The sequence below is a fragment of the Antedon bifida genome, chromosome 2 (assembly GCF_963402885.1).
Source record: "Antedon bifida chromosome 2, ecAntBifi1.1, whole genome shotgun sequence".
In the NCBI taxonomy this organism is placed as follows: Eukaryota; Metazoa; Echinodermata; class Crinoidea; order Comatulida; family Antedonidae; genus Antedon; species Antedon bifida.
Window position 1 is genome coordinate 7,487,173 of NC_136227.1, and position 21,064 is coordinate 7,508,236.

Sequence of the window (21,064 nt, forward strand, 5' to 3'; positions counted from 1 at the left end):
GATTATATCAATGTTTACATTAAGGAGTAAGTAATGTTAATTCACTGTTTGCATGCTTTGGGACACAACCTCGATATATCGTTTGGATCCGACCGACGACACATTGATTGACCTGATTTAGGTAGTCGCAAATCAAAAGCTCTCTATTGATGTAAGAGAGTACAGTATTTAACAAACTATATTATTATATAATTAGTGGGTCAACTTCAACACAATCACAGTTAAAAAAGCGATACACACCATGGAGAAGGACCATCGAATAAGGCTGCGTCACACATTTTGAGGAGTCCATGCCCTGTTCGCATCACTTTGTATCTGCCTAGTTGAATCTCTAGGTATATACAGGTAATACCTCTATGGTTTCTCAGTACAAAATATTATAAATATTAGATAGCATTTTTGTACAATTTTATCCATGTTACCTTTATTTGGAAACTTTTCGCTGGCCGAAATTTTCGAACCATCAGTGTTTGTAAGCGCCATCTTAGGAATTCTGTAATCTCCAAGACCATACCTTGGATCGCCATCCCATTCGTAACCAGAGTTTGCTACGATTGTTCCTGGTCCATTACCGACAAATGATCCATCTTTGTCTGTAATCATTATTTTCCGCATCGCATCACAGGACATATCAACGCAATCAGCTGGGTTTGCATGACTGTAAATGAACAATTATTATTTTAATAAACAGACAATTTTATTTGTTTTATGGTACTAAATTTCGGATTATGTAAATAAAACATTATTGATTTGATTTGTAGTGTCAGAGAAAGAGAGATATTGAGGCATGACATAGTTAATTATGATTTATAAACATCACACAATAATTAATATGCAGGTTAAATGGAGGAATACAAAAACAGTAAAAAAAATAGTATAATAGAATGTATGAAAATCCCATTGCAACCATGTAGAAATGTTATACTGTAACTTTGTATGCATAATGTCATATGCACAACACAGCCGCACAGAATTGATTTCTCACATATGGAAACACTATTGGAAGGGCATTTCCTTATGTTCCTTTCCTCTTTTATGGGAATCCAGCTTAAAGCTCTGTCTACACTATCAAACTTGTTTGAGAACCAACAAAGTGCTAATTTTCATTCCCTGAATAGTGTTAAAAAGACAATGTATTCCCCTTGTTCATTTAATATAAAAGTGCCACAAGTGACGTCACTACATCAAAAAAGTTCATCATTTATCTTTTCAAAAAAAACATGATTTGCATATTATACCTAATACTATAGGGCTTTTAGCTCTGTCTACACTATCAAACTTTATGTGACAAAAAAATTAAATATGAAAGTGATGTGCCTTAATATGGTAGTGATATGACATCATCATCATATATTCGTCCATATATTGGCACATCAAATGTTTTTGTCACATAAAGTTTGATAGTGTAGACAGAGCTTAATAATGGCCCTCAAATATCAACTCACCTAACATCAGGGTTAAAGATGAAGAGTTTATTAGTTTCAACAACATTAGCAAAACTTGTTTCCTCCACCGTTGTTGGATGAATACCATCTTGGTTGCCAGGGTTAGGTGCCATGGCATAATCACGAGAACCGGAGCAGCCTTCTCGGAAATATGCAAATTTGACATCTAGGTTGAAATAAAAGAAAAACAAATCAATTAACCTTTTTAGTTTACTGTGTTTTACAAATGATGTTTACCAAGTGAATTGAACATGTAAAAGTACTAATAAACTAACCATACTATAAAGGTTGGAATAAGCACTGCCAGAGTCATTTGGACTTAACATTTTTGACACCATGGAAAGCATAACATTCTCCCAGAACCACTGATAATACAACATACCTTGTAGTTGGGTTAGACCAGCAATGGCAGGGTAGTTTTTGATACCATGGAACGCTTTAACTGGAGCATTGTTTGACCCTGACATAAAATTTGTCATCATAAATCCAATCTTGCCTCCACCAGGGGGATTTGGAGGCGAGTGTACAGGATTACACTGGTCTTCATTCTCCGGTGCATTCTGAAAATGAAATCATAAATGCTGAAGTGCTAATGCTACCATAAACACAAAATTACAAATACACAAACTAAAACTAGTTTTAACAACACTTTCATAAATTTCAGTGGGTTGTATGAGCTATTAACCATTATATTGACTGTAATCCTATTCAAATTCTTCCCTGGATTCAGCCTCAAACATTCAACAAGGCATACTGGGCAAAATAGTTTGTTTTACCTGCAACTCTGAACAGCTGAATGATGGGCTTGTGCCAATAATAGTAGAGCTCTCTATTGTAAAGGTCTTCGATGAAGGTTCATGGCTGAGTGCAGGTGGTCTATAAATGTATGGTAATATTCCTATCTTGTTATCAGCCAGAGTTACATCCGACACCACAAGAGAAGAAGTTGTCTCTAAATAAATCCCATAGTAGTAATTCTTCCAGAGGAAGAAGCCGTTAATTCTTGAGCAGTGATGTTGAGAATCGGTTGGTAATATCATAACTCCTGCTAATGCAGAGTGGCCCTCGTTGTTTACCCATAATGCATCTTCAAAACAATCTTCTCCACCCACACGGTACAGGAGTCTTTCTGATCCCGCAACAGTGTTGTTAGCTATGACCGTGCTAAAGGCGTTTTGTATTTCGATACCAGCTGGCCATGTTTTGTCTTCTTTCAAGAAGCGTTCTTGATACGTACCAGGGAACACCGTCAAAGATACTAGATTTCCTGCGATGACATGCCTTGAACCCCAAGCAGAAATACCTAAGAAAATATTCAGGTTTAGTTAATATTTGTTTTTACTGCCTCATTTGCATACATAACACATGGATAAAAACTATAGAGAATGATACGAAGGGAAAAGTCTATAATGCACACTTTGGCCAATAATCGCTCCGATTGGAGAAATCTTGTTGAGTGCGCTATGTAGCAAGACGTTCAGCGATCGTGATGATGAAGGTGTACATACAATAGCGATGTAATTGTTTCATGACGACAACAAATAGAATATATTTTATACTATTAACCATACATTTACCCTTCTTTGAAAGATATATAATATAATACAGGGTGTGATTACATAGGAAAACAATCGTTTTGTTGCATTAATTGTTGGTGAGAGATAATTTTACAGTAGTAAATGTTTTTCTGGGCATATAACCTCACCTGCTCCAACTGTGTGGTGAATGACGTTGTCTTCAATATGGACACCAAAAGCACCAAACACACCAATAGCAGGACTGAATCCATGATGGAAGGCGCATTCACGTACATACGAAGGGTTCGCTACAGTGACCTCTCCAGTATCAAGAAAAGCAACAGAGTACCGCGGATCGTAGTTGTCTGGCCAACCTTCTTGCCCTGTATGGTAGAACTCTACATTCGAGATTCGGGCATAGCCTAGGAAAGAGAACAAAGATAAGGAATATGTGTAATGTAAACTGTACACTATACACAAATATAACAAAATATCTGTTATAATATCATATAAATTGGAAGTATATTTCGGTTAAGTAAATTTTTGGGTCAGAATCATGATATAGGAGGAGGGTGTCGCCATTCCTAAAAATTCTGTCACTTCTTTTCATATTCAACATAACTGTGCAACATACATTGTATTAGTTATTATTCTACATACATTGACCAAAATTTAAATTCATGATAAAACTAATTATGGAATCTATGGACAACTACTTACCTTTGTGTTCATTACCATCCTGTTGAAATTTGCCAATAAGTACTCTAGCTCCAAATGATTCTTCATATAAATCATTGTAGTCAGCCCCAATAATCTTGATGTTTCTCGACAGGAGACCAACCTCAGCAGCTTCTGTGTACATTAGTCCATCCTCGATAGTGGTTGTTTCAGCTGCATTCAAAATAAAGTTCAAATTGTATTTTTACGTTATAAATAAATAACTACAAATTAAATTCCATTCTGGTTTTGTGTAATATATATTTGGTTAGTGGTAGGCTCAGTGGAAAATTCAGGCACTTTCAGCTTTAAATAGAATGCAAAGCTATCAGAAAAAATGTTGAAACCCTACTGTATATGACGTGCAGCCCTTATTTGGCTATTTTAAATGTGGGAAATAATATCTGTGCTTTGCAGTCTACTAGACTGCACTCCTCACAAGTGTAAACAACACATGCAACAAATTCCATCTCCCAGGGGACCAGAATGTGGTCTAGAGGCGGCTTAGACTATGACCACGCTGCTAATTAGGCTCAGATTTCATATTTTAATTGTACGACCATTCTTGGGATTAAGGCCTGGCTTAAGACCTTTATTGAACGTACTGTGCCAATTTTATGATTAAGTTTTGTGATGCCTCTGCCTTAAACACTAGACCATGGAATAGCTTGGAAATAAGTTTATACTATGAGCTTCCTTTGCACTACTGAACTGATACGATAATCTAATAAAAGGAGAGAGAGAGAACTAACAAATAAAACCAACCTATATGTTTGAATCTCACTGTGTCGTTAAGTTTTAATGTTTTTGCGTTAATGACCTCGGTTATTTTAAATGTCTCGGTTTCCCATGCCTCGTACGACGTAGCTGTTATAACTATCTCTTGCTCAACAGCCCAATCGACATCATGAACCAGAGTAATAGTGTCACTACCGACATCTGCTGTTGATGCTAGTTTTGTCCATGGTACATTTGGTGCTTGACCGTGCAAATCCAAACGTCCAAAAACACCTAGAAATAAAATGTAGCACTTTACTACACCTTATCATACCACATATCTAAATTAGATCTCTTAAGCTGCCTAGAGTCACATGTTAGCACTCTATACGAAACAGTAGAAACAAACCTAAGACTTTTGATCCCATATTTGGTCCACTTGGAAGAGGAAGATCTTGAGTAAAATGGTTGCCATGCAAGATTATTTCAACGCTATCCTCAAATGGCGTCGCTTGTCTTCCAATGATAAGTGCACCGGTGACAAGAATATATTTTGCTTCAATTCTATGTGATTGACCTGCTTGAAGTTCTAGCGCTCCATAGATGTATAATTTATTCATAACTGGCGTTTCTGTGTCTACAAAAACATATTTATCTGAAATGAAAAGTCATCAATATTTAATATGCCTTCCAAGAAAGTGTTGCAGACGTCTCAACTCTCTCCCAATTCCCGCTCTCCCATTAAAATGCAATTTCTCTAGATTTCTAGGATAAAAAAACAAATATCCTGATATTGTATAAACAAATTCTAATTTCTATTACTTACTAGACTCTGATAAAAGACTCATAGTCTGCCGAATGGACAATGGATGTTCTTGCTTTCTTTCTCATTAAAAATGTAGTGTTATATTTTCGTGCAAACAAATAATTTCATTCGGTGAAAGATGAAAATTTGTTTTATTATCAACTAATGAGATTATTTGTACCGTTGCACTCATAAATTATTCATTATTTGTATAATATAGCATAAAGACCACAGTTAAATTAATTCAAGTGTTGCAGTGATGGTAAGGGATTCTATAAACACAAAGTGATTATGACAGAACCTTCAGGGATCATTACATCTTCACCATCAGCAGGCAAGGCAGCACTACCACCATCAACATTCCATCCCCAGCCTTCTTCAGCATCTTCCCAAGTTGATACATCCGACCACAACACTGAATCGTCTAAATCAAATTCTGGTGGAGGTGTAGGAACAGGTTCAATGCAGTTGTCATAGTAACAGCGGTACACCCGAAGTTGTACATTCAGGTTGGCTCCTTCCACTTCATTAATGTCTTTACCAGAAACTGTGGAAATATAGTATATTGGATAACGTTAATTTGATACCAATGAAAGTAAATTACAAATTATTGACACCAACCACCTCGTTTCTAACCTTATAGGTTTACAGCAGGTAACAGAAATCCAGATATAAAAGTCTGGTAATACAGTATAGTATTGGAAACAATGTCAGTATGCAAACAGTGCTAAACATACATTTAAAAGTTTTACACTGTAAAATTAAATGTTATTTTTTGTATAAACCCTATTTAAAAAATTATTTAACATTTTGTATTGTTGGAATGTGGACTATATAGATAAAAAGCATGACACCTTAGAGGAACCAGCCAAGTTCCTCTTTATTAGGGACACCCCATTTTTTTGGATCTCCTTAATAAGGACACCTGTATGCTAGGGTTAGCTCATTTATTTCCACTTTATGGTTTCACAGAGAAGTGTCCGCTTAATTACGCTAGACGCAAGCGCAATGGATGGATTATTCAAAATGTTGCTTGTCATTGGTCAACTCACTCGTCATTGCTTTGCATCTCTAATGGAAACCAAGCTTTAGGGGTGTCCAAAAGAAGGTTATACCACTTACCTAAATAATATAGGTCATTATTTTCATTGTCAAAATGCCAATCCCCGAACGCATTGTTGCTGTACGTAATCATTTGCTTAGAGTTGTTCCTGCTAACACCAGCAGTTTCAAAGTGGTCTGGACTTTGTGTTAGATTATGATTCAATATGACGAATTCACCATCGTTAAAACCATCAAATCGTGCATTATACGTGATGTTAGTAACATGGTCAGAAAACTCAAAAAACATGTTATAAGTTTCTCCATCAATGAGGGTAACCATCCATCCTTCGGGGTGAGTAATTCGTTTCAAGTGATAAGGAACACTGCTGGTTCCGTATGCGTTAGTGAAAACAGCATCTTTGTACTGGAGAGACGACGGTGCAACTTCATTGAACGACATCCTGTGTAGCTTAATGGTGTCATCGCAAGAAGCACCTGGTTTTCCAACGCTGTACGCATCGTCTTCTGTACAATGATCTGACGGCAAGTTGCCACTATGCGGGGTCACTATGCTGTTTGCGGATCCAGTCAATGTTCCATCTAGATCCTCATACCAGAATTCATGTTCCCACATGAAGAATACTTTATTTGGTGAATTGGTAAATTCTAGATTTTTAATACGGGCTTCAAATCCCCCTTGATCTGGTTTACAATGCGCACATGAACGGAATGCTGCACAGCATTTCTGGTCGAAGTTAATGAACTTAACTCCATCAATTGTCAAACCTTTACTCTTTGGAGCGTGCACGCCAGCTTTGGTGCAAGACGTATTCTTTCTACCTTCTGTCAGTTGGCTATAACCTATCACTACAGAGTCTTTGATAAGTGCGCCATCCTCGTCAAATGGAGTACCGCTTACAACCTTCTGATACTCAATACCGGCTTGGTCAGCATCTGCGATCAGAAAATTATGCAATTGAACACCACCAACATCGATGAGCTCTGCTCCTCGTTCAACATTCCAAGCAGTAAAGTCATAAAACTTAGCAGGTGCTGGAGTAGTTGAGTCACACTGTCCACCAACCATTGGTGTGTAAACTGGGAAAATCCAGAGTCCATACCAGCCTTGGGAATGAGCAGTGTTGTTAGTGAATTCGCCCATAACCATTTTACGTGGACATATATCTGGGGTGTATGATGGGCCAGCAGGATGTTCAAACAGCTGGTACCAAAACCCAAAATGTGAACCACCAGCAGCTGCGTTGTGTCGTATAGTATTGTTAGGATTTGTCAACCAAAATGCTGCAGGAGTGATATCAACGTTGAGCAGGCTAGAGCTACTTTTGACAAAAACTGCAAGATTGTATTGGATAATGTTTCCCATCTCAATACCATCTTCCATAAAGTAAGCGTGTCCCATAATATCGAACGCAACATTATGCTCTACTAACAGGTTGTCAACGGCGTGAATCGTGACTGCACGGTTAAATGTATGATGGATTCCACATCCACGAACATAAGATCCACTGACGTCACCATTTAAATGAAAGTGGATTGGATAACGTCCAAGACGGAATGCTTGACCTGCGTGTGTCACCTCTACGTACTCAATACGGCCTGTTACAAGTTGTTGGTTCTTATGCTTTCCAAAGAGCATAATCTGAGAACCAAATTTGTCACTACCTATCTCCACACCAAATCGACCCTGGTAGCATGTTTGTGTTGCAAATTGATCTATAAACAACAGATAGATAATGTTATTAAAAACCAACAAACTAAAATTTAAAAAGCTAAATTAACAAAATTCTTAAATATGCTATGCTTCACTAACATTTCATGATTATTTTACAAAAAATGTAATATTTATTAATACTTACTGGTATCAAATTCGGCATCGCACGCCTCAATAGTTTCAGTCCATTCACTCTGGACTGAACCCTGTACAACAACATTGCGCGTTAGTACACCAACCTCTGCTTTCGTTGACAGTAAAACACCATCTATTGTTTGCTCTATAGAGATGTGTTCGTACTTCAGAGCAGGATCTATAGTCAGTTGTGTACCGTCATTTGATATAGCTATATGTAATAAGGATAAAATCAGATATTAATTACAAATATGTAAATTTATTATGTGCCAGTTCCAAAATTATATGGTTTGTCACCAAAACAACAGCTTTAAACAATAACCATTTACAGAAGAGCCCCTATTAAGAGTACTCCTTCAGGATCCCACAAAGTTTTCCTTTAATAGGGGTGACCCAGAATAGGGTTAAAATATTTTTGAAAAATACCTGTTATTTCAACCATTTCGTTTTCTCTCTGGCTATGTCTTTCTCCGGTTGATGCAATAACAATCTGGTCGCCAATATTCCAAGAGACAGGTTTCTCCAAATCAAGTGTTGTTGCTCCGACTACAGCAGTTTCTGCAAGGTAGGTCCAAGTGACTGGTATTGGAATTCCTGAGGTAAAAACAATTATTTGTTATCATTAGATTTTATTATGTGTGCTCCTTATCATTAATATGTCAATCAATTTTGCACATGGTAAGAAACAATACAATCTTGATGAAAGAAAGTATTTATAGGCAAATACAGGATCACATGTGCAGCACATGTACAATGTATTATGATTAACAAGATTTAGGGTTATGACCTATCATACAGCAACACATGTGATACACATATGATGCTGTATCCCACAATTTGTCTTTTAACTGAAAAATTGTAGATATATCAGTACGAAGATAATTCAACAGTTTGGACCCAATTTTAAGAAAAAAAAACACTGTATGTTTTAAAAACGATGGAGTTACGGAAGAGAAAGTACCAGAGCAAAATAATTTGTATTATTTATTTAAATGGCTTACAGATAAAGAGAGTGTGTCTTATGCCCTATGCTAGATCAGTCACTTGTCACATATGTAATTAGGTTCTTTCTAAAATTTGCTTCTTACCGTGAAGATCCAAGGTTCCGTTTCTTACGGCAAGAGTCTTGGCACCATACAGAGGGATTTCTAGTGACCTCTGGTGGCCATGCATCATAATGGTAGCTTTGTGCTGGAATGGTTCTTGTTCGGTACCGACCTGGAGCAGTCCTCCATCCATTATAAGAATGTTCTCGGCATGTAGCTCAATATCGGCTTCATCAAAAATGAAACTGCCACCTGAACAAACATAATAAATGTATTTAATTGAAATTTAATATAATGGTAAAAATGTTTTTTTATAACATACAGTAGTAAAAAGAACCTTTTAAATCACATTTTGTTAGTTTGTAATCTATTCTGGTCAGAGTACCAGTATCGGCAGTGCTAACCTTAAAATAAATGTTCACACCTTTAATCCAAGTTAATTTCCCCTTTCTGTTTCTAAACTAATAATACAACTGACTGACTTTTCTGGATATATCTACATCATACCTTGAATCAAAAGCATTGCAAGTACAGGTGTTGTCACATCCAGTAAGAGAGTTTGTCCAGCTGGAACAATAACAAAATCTCCAGCAATTGGTGGATCATGACCTCCCCAGGTCCATCTTGAGGACCAGACATCCACGTAGTAGTACTCAGCATTATCCTAATATTGATTATAAAAAGTGTACTATTAGCAAATAAGTAATAACCTCTAAAGATCTGTCTACACTATCAAACTAGTTGATTAAAGAAAAGGGGGTTGTGACCAAATATGGTAGTGATATGCTCAAATATTGTAGTAATATGACATGTCCATATATGGACACATCAAATTTTTTGCCACATAAAGTTTGATAGTGTAGACAGAGCTTTTATTATTTATTTGTGTTGATTGATGCGCTCAATTTCATAAAAAATGTACAGTATTAAACACCTATGTGTCATGAGTGCTTATAAATACTTTAATAACATTTTGGATGGTCAATCTCAGGATATCGCCTCATGCCACCTAGACCGCCCTCTACAGAGTTATATATATATATATATATATATCTCTATGAGAAATGAATACCTGTGTTGCGATATTCTCTTCATTATCTGTCACTACACGAACATGTGTTTTTATGGAACCATCGTGACCTTCCGTTGTGCACACAATACTGGTTGCACTTTCAGAAGAAATAACACATGCAGAGCCAGTAATTGTTACCACATTACCAGATGACCTATGACACAAAACAGGAAATGACCATATTAGTTTTCGCAAAAGTAGGAAACTAATTCCAATGAGGTGAAAAACTCAGGGAACTAGAATTTATTACTGAAAGAAATTTGTAAGACTAAAATAAGAATATGAACTCACAGTACCACTTAGGAGTTTATACGTTGTATTTGTGTGATATGACAAAGGTGTATTCAATGAAATAAGGAACAATGATACAATTTTGGAGCCCCAAAGGATGACCTGGTTTTCACTTTTACAACATACATTCGTCCTTTACTTGAGTATGCCAGTCCTCTTTGGCATAGCTCGATCACCAATAAACAGAGTGATCAACTTGAATTCATCCAAAAGCGTGTTGTAAAACTTATTATTGGATATCAAAACTATGTTAGTTACGCAAAATCACTTGAAACCCTCAAGTTAAAGACATTGCAGCATAGACGTCAGGTTCTTCTTTATAACTTTGGAAAGGGGCTGCTAAAGTCGGATCGTTTTAAGGAATGGATCCCTGAAAAAGAAAAGCCGACAAGGTGTTTGCGTAAAAGTTAATAAGTTTGATGTGCCACGATGTCGGACTAAAAGACTTGCTGCCTCAACAATTCCAAGTGTTATTGGACTCTTAAATAATGAATAGATTTGGACAATTAACCTTTAAAGACATTTCGGAGAGTATGAATGTGATTAAGATTCAATTTTTTAAATTTGTAAATATATATGAATTTGTAATTATTAATATCATCCTTTGAATTTGATCTTTGTGCAATTTTTATAGTAATTTTTTAGTTTAAATGAATTATACATATATATTATTGGTGTATAAAAATAATGTGATTAATAATATTAGTCTCTATTTTTTAAAATTGTAAATATTTAAGAATTTGTAATTATTAATCTTATCTTTTGATCTTTAAGCAATTTTTATAGTAATTTTAAGTTTAATGAATTATACAGTAATTATTACTGTATCATAGGCCTTAATGTGTTTTTTCTTCGTTTAACTTTGTTTTATGTGAATTATCATTTTCATATGTAAGCTCTTCATTTTAACTATGAGTTGTATTTTGAGTCTTTTTATACCGATTAAATAAATAAAATAAAATAAAAAATTAGGAATTTAAACCTTTTTTTTCAGAACATTTGATTTGATTTCTTGTACAACACCAGTGAATTTGTACATATAAATGAAGTAGTAGTTGAGTTTTACCCGATTACTGTTTAAGTTATAATAAAAGACTTACTTAAAACCTGTTCCAGAAATAGTGATTTCAGTTCCACCTGCAGTTCCACCTCTGGCTGGACTAACACTGGTTATTGTCGCAGTCAACGATTGTTTATATGTGAAACCATTTGACTGTGTCTCCATGGTGTCATCACTGACACTAACCACAACATCACAAGCAAGTTCAGAAGCTGCCGTATACAAAACAGAATATAAATCATAGAAAGATTGTCTATTATACAAATTTATGCTACAGGACATATCCATACACATATGGTATCAAAATGACTAGAATTGGGAAGGTTTGAGTGTTATACGTCATCTTGGGTGGCAGCCAAAATGGTGTCTGAAATCTCTACTTACTGTAGGCTGTTTTTATGTTTGTATGTTATACACATTTTTGTCAACCAAACGTATAAGGCCCGATGGCTGTCACATTTAATACATGGTTGAAGAAAAAAACGGGTTGACAAACTAAAGCCCAAATATGGTAGTGATATTCCCAAATATGGTAGTGATATAGTGACAGAGCCTTAGGAAAGGCTTGACATGTTGGAGATGGATACAAAACTACTTCTCGTAACAATTAAACTAAAAGTATAAAATTCTATGTTATTTTCAAATAGATTATGACTTTAACTTACCAATATTTTCATTTGCTGGCAGCAAACAGACAAGGGAGGTAAATGTCCCAGACAGAACTTCGCAAGGATTTCCACAAACGGTAACTGTTGAACTGTCACCATTAAACCCAGAGCCTGTGATTGTTAGGTTTTTCTTTCCAGCAAAACTACCTACAAAGAAAATAATTAAGACAATTTTAGTTTGTTTTCCTCCAAAGAAATATAAATCATTTGAAACATAATTTCCATTCATTATTGTATTAATGTATATAATACAAAATATATAGAAACGTTTCAAGAGAGACTTAGATATAGAAACTATGCTCAATCTGAAACACAAATACATAAATAAAAACAGGGCAAAGAATGTTCAGGAACCCAAATAGCAGCTGAATAGAATTTGTTGTGATACCTAAAAATGATTATGGATCAGTATAACATTCCGCTACATAAAACTTACAAAGTTGTGTAAGAGATGGGTTGAATTTTGCAAAATAGAATGATTTTTCTTATTTTATTGTTTATAAAAAAATAGATTCAGTATATAAATAACAGTTACATATACCGTAAAACTTTTTAAATAAGCCCAGGGGCTTCTTTTCAAGGTTTTACGGAAGCTAAAAACTTACCATCGTCTGGTGAAATATCAGTAATAGTAAGGTTATATGCGAAGGTATGTGGAGTTGATGTCACAGCACTGCCAAGATTGTAGACAGTAAGGTCAACATCATAAACACCAGCTGGTTGAGATGGCACATCACACTGGATCTCAGTTGCTGAAATCGAATTAACATCACATTTCTCATTACCAATTTTGACGACAACGCTTGCTGCATCAGTACCAAAGAGTGTTCCGGTGATCGTGATAGTGTCTCCAGATGCTCCTGAAGAAGGTGCTACAGCTGTAATCTTTGGCGTATAGTCATTGTCGTAGGTATACCCGTCTACTTGAACCGGAAATTGTACATCATTTGATGTCACAGTGAAGTCTATTGTACCAGCTGAATGGTTTTCCGTGATGCAGACAATAGTTGATACGTTCACGGATTGAACCACGCAATTTTTATTGTCAAACCTAACTGAAGTAGAATCTTCATAAAAACCACTTCCAGTTATGGTGATCACAGTTCCTCCATATCTACTACCCTGAGCAGGACTTACACTGTCAATGACTTTGTCTGCCCAGATGGTGCCATCTGTAAAGTTAGCCAGACCACTGCCATCAAGTTTGACACTCACTGGTTTAGTTCCAAAAGGAACATAACCTATATTACATGTGATTTGAGTATCAGACACAGTATCAACATTGCAATCAATGTCACCAATTGTGACAGAAATGTCCCCGACATCTGTTCCAAACCCACTACCGGTGAAGGTGACAGTACTAGAAGAACCACTAATGCTTGATGGCGATAGTCCGACAACATTTGGTGTTTTACTACTACGATACGTAAACATAAAGTCTTCGTTTGAATCCTGATAATTTATCGTAACCATGATTGGAAAAGAAGCTTCGTCTTGCCATTGTGCTGGAGTAGTACAGATGATTTCTGTGTAGGTGAATGTCTGAATGACGCATGTTCTGCCCTGTCCAATAGTAACCCTTATTTCATCAGCATTATCGACAGAGAACCCATCACCAGTTATAGTTAGTTCTGTGCCACCAGCTAAAGAGCCTGAAGAAGGGCTGATGGCAGATATGCTTGGTGTAAGTAAAAAGCTTTGGTTTCTTGGTATTTTTATTTCATTCAAAGCCAATCCTTGGTTTTTGACATTTACAGATACTTCGTGAAGATATCCAACTTGTAGTGTTTCTTCTGTCTCTATAGTACATTCGATTGAAGATTTGGTGCTGGAGGTGACATCGCAAACATGTGATCCCACATGGACGTCATTATCGCAATTCCTCGGGCTAAACCCAGAGCCACTAATAGTGATAGTTGAATCAGCGGAACCAGATATTGGTCCAATATCTGAGATTGATGCCGTGCTGCATATTCTATACTTGAAACAAAATTTATCAGAAGATTCGCAATCAGGTTCAGTATCACTGCAAGGAGTGATTAGGTCATCATCTCCGGGACAGTTGCTGCTATCGGTCGGAGCAGAAGGATTTGCAGACGTGTCGTAAAGTGCTTCTATGTCATTTAATGACACCTTTAGGTTCTTTGCTTTCGATTGTGGATGTTCGACCCTGATGACACCATGTAAAGAGAATTGATCTTCTTCATCCACATTACTATTCACAAAACCACTTGTGTAGTAGAATGTCCCATTAGTTGAAAATGTAAACGAGAAGGAACCTGATGAAATAAGGATTTAAAATAGGATATTGGTATACAAATAAAAAAAATTTTTTTTACAATATTTTATGAGTGACTGAAACGAGTTAGATAGAACAATCATTCTTTGAACATATAAGATATTCCATTCAACTAATACTGCTTTCATTTTCTGACGGTAGAAAAAGGAGACAGGAATATCAAATAGATGTTAAAATTGTCACGATTTGGTAAATTACCGTCTGCCGTAAAAAAAAAACAAAAGCTTGCCTTTTTTCACTAAATCGTTTTTAGGGTGTTGCTCAAATTATTTGCTGTGCAACAACTTTTAGTAAAAACTAAAAATTGATTAAAAGTAATAACAAATTTAACGATTTTTTTAACATATAGGTCAATCCAAACATCTGAGTTGTTGGAAATAATGACATCACTGGATCAAGTTAAAAAATTTACCTTTCTTTGAGCTAGCTCCTGCGTAAAAACCTTGTCCATCGTAGGCCTCTGAATCTTCGTCACCTGTTTGCTGTACAGTGTAACCTACACCTTCCAGTAGGCTTGGTGTAGACCACGTCCATTCAACCACATCGCCAGCAGTTATAGACAGGGATGGTTGGGTCCAAGCATAACCAACACCATAATCTTGAGAGAAAAGACATTGAAAGACAAGTCATTATCAAATACAAAAGCCAACGTTTGATTGATTAAAATGCTGGAAGAGGTCTCATCCACACACTCTTTATTTTTTCAGTGCCAAATTCTAGTTACATGTGCAAATACTCAAGTGTAAGGTTGAAATGATGAACTTTTGATGCATCGACATGAAGGAGGCACTACATTGTCTTTTTAAAAATATTCATATAATAAACATTAGCACTTTGCACTTAGCACTTTGTTGGTTCCCAAAGGTGTTCCCTCAGTAGGGCAGGTGATGCAGTTGGACGTTGGACTACTGATTGTGAGATTGTGAGTTCAAATCCAATGCTCGTCGCATAATCGCTTGTATCCTTAGGCAAGACACTTTTATATATGTTTGCCTCTCTCCACCCAGGTGTACAAATGGGTACCTGGTAAACGTCAAAACACAACTGAATACTAGCAACAACATTATGGGAGTATGATTGTGTTTGATTAAAAAATTCCCGGGGTAAAAATGTGAAACGCTTAGATTATTTTTGCATTAAGCGCTATATAAGAACAATGTGTTATAATAGGGCGTTCTACTGTGACTATCTACATACCTTCGTGTTTTCCATTATTACTTATTTGATGGGTTGTACCAGACGGACCACTTATGCATTCAATCAGATCATCTTGAACGTCTGTAATTTCGCATTCCGTCTCGCCAAACTCAACGCTTAGAATCGTACCATTTGTACCGAATCCCGATCCTGTAATGAATACTTTGGTGCCACCTTGGAGAGAGCCGTGGTCAGGAAACACACCGGTCACTTCAAGGTCATAGGTTAGAGTCAAATCACTGAAATTTATATAAAGAAAATAAGAATGCTCTAATAGAGGATAATCTATGATACTGTACCTCATTATGATATAATGCCTGACTTTATTCAGAACTGATCATATCAAAATAAAATCACAGACATTTTAGGATAACACGTAAAAGTCCTCTAAAACTCAAAAATCAAATATATATATTCAATGTTAGGCCTATAAACTTTATTAAAAATGTAAAAAAATGTTTAAACGCTTAACAATACATACTTAATACTGGTTTTATGAGTGATTGGTGATTATTACATTGTTTTGACACCTCTAAATTTAAGTAAATAAAGGAATATAAATATATACCTACTATAATACTATAACAGGAACCCTTTTCCAGACCCTAGGATGTACACTTTACAGGAAAGTCCAGCTGTATTATTATTTTGAGGATGGGTAAATAGATAGTTGTGTTATATTGTAATTTCTTTACCTGTCTATATCACCTGCTGGTAAAGTCACTGTTACTGTATACTCTCCAGGATCATTAGCAGGAATAGTACACTGAATGACGGTGTTGGTTTGAGATGTAACAACGCATGCATTTCCGTTTATCTTTACCTCAACACTATCACTTCCGAAATCATTACCATTGATTGTAAGAACGCCGCCACCTGTGTTAAAAAGAAAATGGAAAGAAAAATTCATTGGAGTACTTGTAGTGTCTTTGAACTTTGAACTTTGCACTTTCCTATTATTTATGTACAATTATTTGGTTCATGATATACATTCCCGCCAGTGGTTTTGTTGGGATCTGCAGAAAAGATGTAACTTTCTCATGATGGCAATTTGATGGTACAAAATCAAGGTTGTAGGCTGCAGATGCATCCTCCCGTTGAGGCACTGCCAAGCTTAAAAGAACACCACATCAAACAATTAATCTTGATCTCTGCCTCTACACAATACTGAGTAACAGATTCCTGTGTTCTGATTTTTTAAACCTTCGTAAGACGTGCACCTCCCCATGGCCAAAAACCGTGTCCATTTAATAAGGGTTCTACTGTACTTTGATTTAGCTTACCTGTTACTGAGCTTGTTGTTGGGGCTAGTGATGCTATTGTGGCTGAAATTGTTTCCTCTGTAAATTCATTCTCTTCATCTACTTCCTGACCACGAGTACCAATATTTATATCTAATTCGTTTGATGAACGTCGTCTACGACGCGATTGCTATAAAAAATTGATATTATATAAATAATTTATACCGGTAGTAGATGAAATCGCTTTATTTGGTGACAACTGAAAGCTTGGCTCCCATTGGAAGCAACTCAGCGACCTAAGCCCACCATAAGTAATTAACAAATCACAACACAATAGATCATTGGAACTGTCGCTTCTGATTGGTCAACTTATTTGCAATGCATTTAAGTGGGAACCAAGCTTTTGAAGAGATGAAAGTTGTTTGCCTGTGTATCTACACATGTTTCACAGGTTTGAATACAGAGCTTTAATAAGAGAATAATATTGTCTTATTAAAGCTCTGTCCACACTTTATTTTACAAAAAAATGTAAAGTACCCATATATGGGAAGAGTGAAATTACAATTTAAAATTTCACTATTACCTGATTATATGTCACACATTTTTTTGTCAAACTAATTTGATAGTTTAGACAGAGCTTTACATTTAAAAGAGGAATATTAATCATACATACCTCCTGATGGCCGATTGTACAATTGATTTCATCGTATGTACTTTGAGACACAATACATTCATTATCACCAATATAAACTGTGTTTTCATCTGGAATATCACTGAATCCATACCCAGTAATTGTAACCTTTGTTCCTCCTGTATACAAAAAAAAATTAATTTGATTCACTGAGTTCAAAAACCTCTTTGTCAAGAAAATGCACAGCTTAACTTCTACAAACTATTTTTTTCAACGCACAGCCATCAGAGATGAAAACCTTCACATAAGCTGTCTACACTATCAAACTAGTGTGATGTGCCCAAATATGGTAGTGATATGCCCAAATATGGTAGTGATATGATATCATCATGTACATATATTGGCAAATCACATTTTTTTGTCACATAAAGTTTGATAGTGTAGACACAGCTTAACAGACTGAGATTTCAACTGGTACACTTACAAACATGACCAAACTGTTGTTTGCAAATTTTTCAAACCCTGAATTTTCCATTGTTTGGCAAACTTTGTGGCACCTGTCTACACCAGTTGCCGGAGGCCATCATTCTGCAGAAGCATAAAACTCTGCCAACTAATTTGTCAACAATATATACAGCTTAACTTCTGAAAACTAGTGTTTTGTTGTTGCTAAAGTTTGTCAACTTGTCTACACTGGAAAATTGAATTTCTTCTTTCAGAGTTTGCTCATGGGTGTCTAAAGTTTTAAAGATGAAGACAAGTTTACAAACATACTAACCGGCAGTGCTTCCACTTGAAGGATTAATTGAAATAAAACCCACAGTATAATTAAATGAAACATCAACTGCAAGAAAAATATAAATACAAAAATAATGTATATAAGATTATAAATATAGTTTCATTATATAGTTATTATATTATTATACAGTTTTGTCCTTCGTATATATGTATTTTTATGAAACATGTTTTCCGGGGATTTAGGATCAAAGGTCAGGAAGGAGGGTTTTTTTCTTCTTTTTTTTTTGGTGTATAGAAAAATTAATTACTGGACTGATTTGCATATGACTGGTATCTCTAGTTTGTCTTTTTATTCAATGTTTAATAGTGTATTTTTATAAATATCGCTATGCTAATTTTGTACTATCATTATTGTTTTTTTTTGTATTAACATTTTTTTTAAGGAGTCTATTTATTATAAGCTTTGCTTTCTATAGGCTCCTCAATTTATTGTAAATTATGAGTATTGTGAAATAAAATGAAATGAGATTTTAATATATACATGCAATTTGTCTCATTGGACCACCATTCAGAAAATTATTATTATCATTATGAACATACCATCATCACTTAAAGCATATCCATCCGGCGCAATATAAACTTTGACTTCATATTCGCCAGCAGGATTTTTTCCAACATCACACACGATTTCTGATGACGTCAGTGATGTAATTTCGCAGACTGCTTCATCTATAGTGACCTCTACATCACTTTGATCGGTACCAAACCCACTTCCGGAAATCGTAATCGAAGTACTGTCATAGTTGGATCCTAAATCAAAAACATTTTAAAAGGCATTTTTATAAAAATAATTTCAAAAGCATTTATTCGAATATACCAATAAATACACAAAGTTTTAAAGCTTAGTTCTTACTAGAATGAAATTCCAATCAAAAGTAACAAATTAGCAGAAACAAAGACTAGAAAAATGAGACTATAGCCTTGTTCGCACTGGACTTTACCCAATGTCATTGGAAGATTTGACCATCATTCGCACTTTGATATTATCACAGATTAGTTTTACCACAATTTAACCGTGATGCGATTGACTCACTTGACTCTGCACGTTCGGATTGGACTTTTAGCTGCATGGTTGATTTTACTGGGCAGGAAGTGGTCGGTTAAAGTAACTATGGGACTTGGTTAATTTAAACCTCAGTGTTCGGATTTGAATTTTAATTTGACCAAATTAAGTTTAGTGTGATTGAGGCTTAAGGGCCTATTTCAACTGAAAAATGTCAAAAAGGACTGTTTTTTTTTAAAAGATCACTTTGCAACTAATAACTTGCTGCACGACTCAGAGGAAACAGGCCCCAAGAAAAGTGTGCCACTTTACCTGAATGAGTATCTATGCCTGTGATAATAGCAGTATACTCCTCATCATGTACAAACTCACAGTCATCCTCGGAACAACTGGAGATAATACCATTAACTGTTACCTCAACCTAAAAAAGTAATTGTAATATAAATTGTAATTGTAATTAAAATCATTATCAATATGGACAGACTTTAAATATAAAACTGCTCCTAAGGGTATATCATGTTCATTCAAATCTGGACAAAATATATTCAAGACAGTACTATATGCACCAGTTGTGTACCTCATGAATATTCATGATTATAATATACTATTAATAGGGTTGTAATTGTACTAAACTACTGTGAAGTAGCTTTGCGTCAGGGAGTTGAGTAATTAATTGGTCAGATGTTTTGCTCTACTCTGAAGTAATTTGGGCTCGAATCTAACCACTAGCCATCAGCGCAAGCTCGGTGGTCTAGAGGTTTGAACGCCAGGCTAGTGATCTGGAGGTCGTGGGTTCGAGTCCCACCCGAGTACTACTTCCCAAATGTACTTAGTATGAAGTACAAATTACATCAGAGTAGGGCAAAATATCTGACCAATATACTAATATCTAATATAAAACAACTAATAAAAATGTAGTGTACAGATTTCATGTGCTACATGGACTAGATAACTTGTACACAATTCCAGATGTATACACTGGACCTCGCCTCCTACCACCAGAACTATGGTCAAGGATTTCCTTAAGCCTGTTCTTTGAAATGCCCCTGTCTTAAAACTGCTTGGCCATTCGACTCGACATAAGCTATTCAATTACTACATACCTGAGGGGTCCAATGAGGAGTCCTCAAGTAGTCTCCTGGGATTGGTGACAATGTCACAGCTCCATCAACCTCGGTTGTGACGGTTCCTTCTACTTCATTGCCATTTAACATGGTTTCAGTGAACTATAGAACAACAGTAATACAAAAATAAAAAATTTACAAAATAAAATTGACAGGTTGTATTGTATATGAAACAGAAACCATTGAATGCAACAACAAACTCAAAGTAACATATATACTGAAAATAACAGAACTCAACTGTAAAAATTGAATCACTTTGCATGTGAGGAGCGGGTAACCATGATATTAATGAACAATTTGTTTTTAATGAGGGGCTCCATCCAGCCGAAACTATTTATCATAAGTAACAATAAAAATATGTTGAGATCATGCTTGTGCACACATTTTTAATTTCAAATTTGTGAATCACATCGTCTGCAAAGTAGGAGTAACCACAACTAGTTGCAACCAACCCCATGTCGACATAAATTCGCACACACACTGGGTCCTTTCAGTTCTGTTAAGTTAATTCTAAAATCTTTC

General features: G+C 35.7%; 1 protein-coding gene across 1 annotated transcript in view; it reads right to left on the reverse strand.

Annotated features, from left to right (window-relative positions):
• Nucleotides 1-21,064, reverse strand: part of LOC144836048 (fibrocystin-L-like) — a 47,382-nt gene that overhangs the window by 9,915 nt on the left and 16,403 nt on the right. Inside the window, exons 18-44 of the mRNA XM_078691220.1 lie at nucleotides 20,522-20,644; nucleotides 19,731-19,839; nucleotides 18,956-19,165; nucleotides 18,396-18,461; nucleotides 17,660-17,796; nucleotides 17,029-17,176; nucleotides 16,441-16,621; nucleotides 15,746-15,984; nucleotides 14,961-15,146; nucleotides 12,855-14,528; nucleotides 12,247-12,396; nucleotides 11,622-11,793; nucleotides 10,231-10,384; nucleotides 9,666-9,822; nucleotides 9,201-9,410; nucleotides 8,539-8,706; nucleotides 8,123-8,323; nucleotides 6,324-7,979; nucleotides 5,503-5,748; nucleotides 4,806-5,051; nucleotides 4,445-4,690; nucleotides 3,683-3,853; nucleotides 3,151-3,384; nucleotides 2,222-2,748; nucleotides 1,828-2,005; nucleotides 1,446-1,611; nucleotides 423-658 (exon numbers count right to left, since the gene is read on the reverse strand). Of these exons, the coding sequence (XP_078547346.1) occupies nucleotides 423-658; nucleotides 1,446-1,611; nucleotides 1,828-2,005; nucleotides 2,222-2,748; nucleotides 3,151-3,384; nucleotides 3,683-3,853; nucleotides 4,445-4,690; nucleotides 4,806-5,051; nucleotides 5,503-5,748; nucleotides 6,324-7,979; nucleotides 8,123-8,323; nucleotides 8,539-8,706; nucleotides 9,201-9,410; nucleotides 9,666-9,822; nucleotides 10,231-10,384; nucleotides 11,622-11,793; nucleotides 12,247-12,396; nucleotides 12,855-14,528; nucleotides 14,961-15,146; nucleotides 15,746-15,984; nucleotides 16,441-16,621; nucleotides 17,029-17,176; nucleotides 17,660-17,796; nucleotides 18,396-18,461; nucleotides 18,956-19,165; nucleotides 19,731-19,839; nucleotides 20,522-20,644 (8,191 nt within the window). The remainder of the gene's footprint in view (nucleotides 1-422; nucleotides 659-1,445; nucleotides 1,612-1,827; nucleotides 2,006-2,221; nucleotides 2,749-3,150; nucleotides 3,385-3,682; nucleotides 3,854-4,444; nucleotides 4,691-4,805; nucleotides 5,052-5,502; nucleotides 5,749-6,323; nucleotides 7,980-8,122; nucleotides 8,324-8,538; nucleotides 8,707-9,200; nucleotides 9,411-9,665; nucleotides 9,823-10,230; nucleotides 10,385-11,621; nucleotides 11,794-12,246; nucleotides 12,397-12,854; nucleotides 14,529-14,960; nucleotides 15,147-15,745; nucleotides 15,985-16,440; nucleotides 16,622-17,028; nucleotides 17,177-17,659; nucleotides 17,797-18,395; nucleotides 18,462-18,955; nucleotides 19,166-19,730; nucleotides 19,840-20,521; nucleotides 20,645-21,064) is intronic.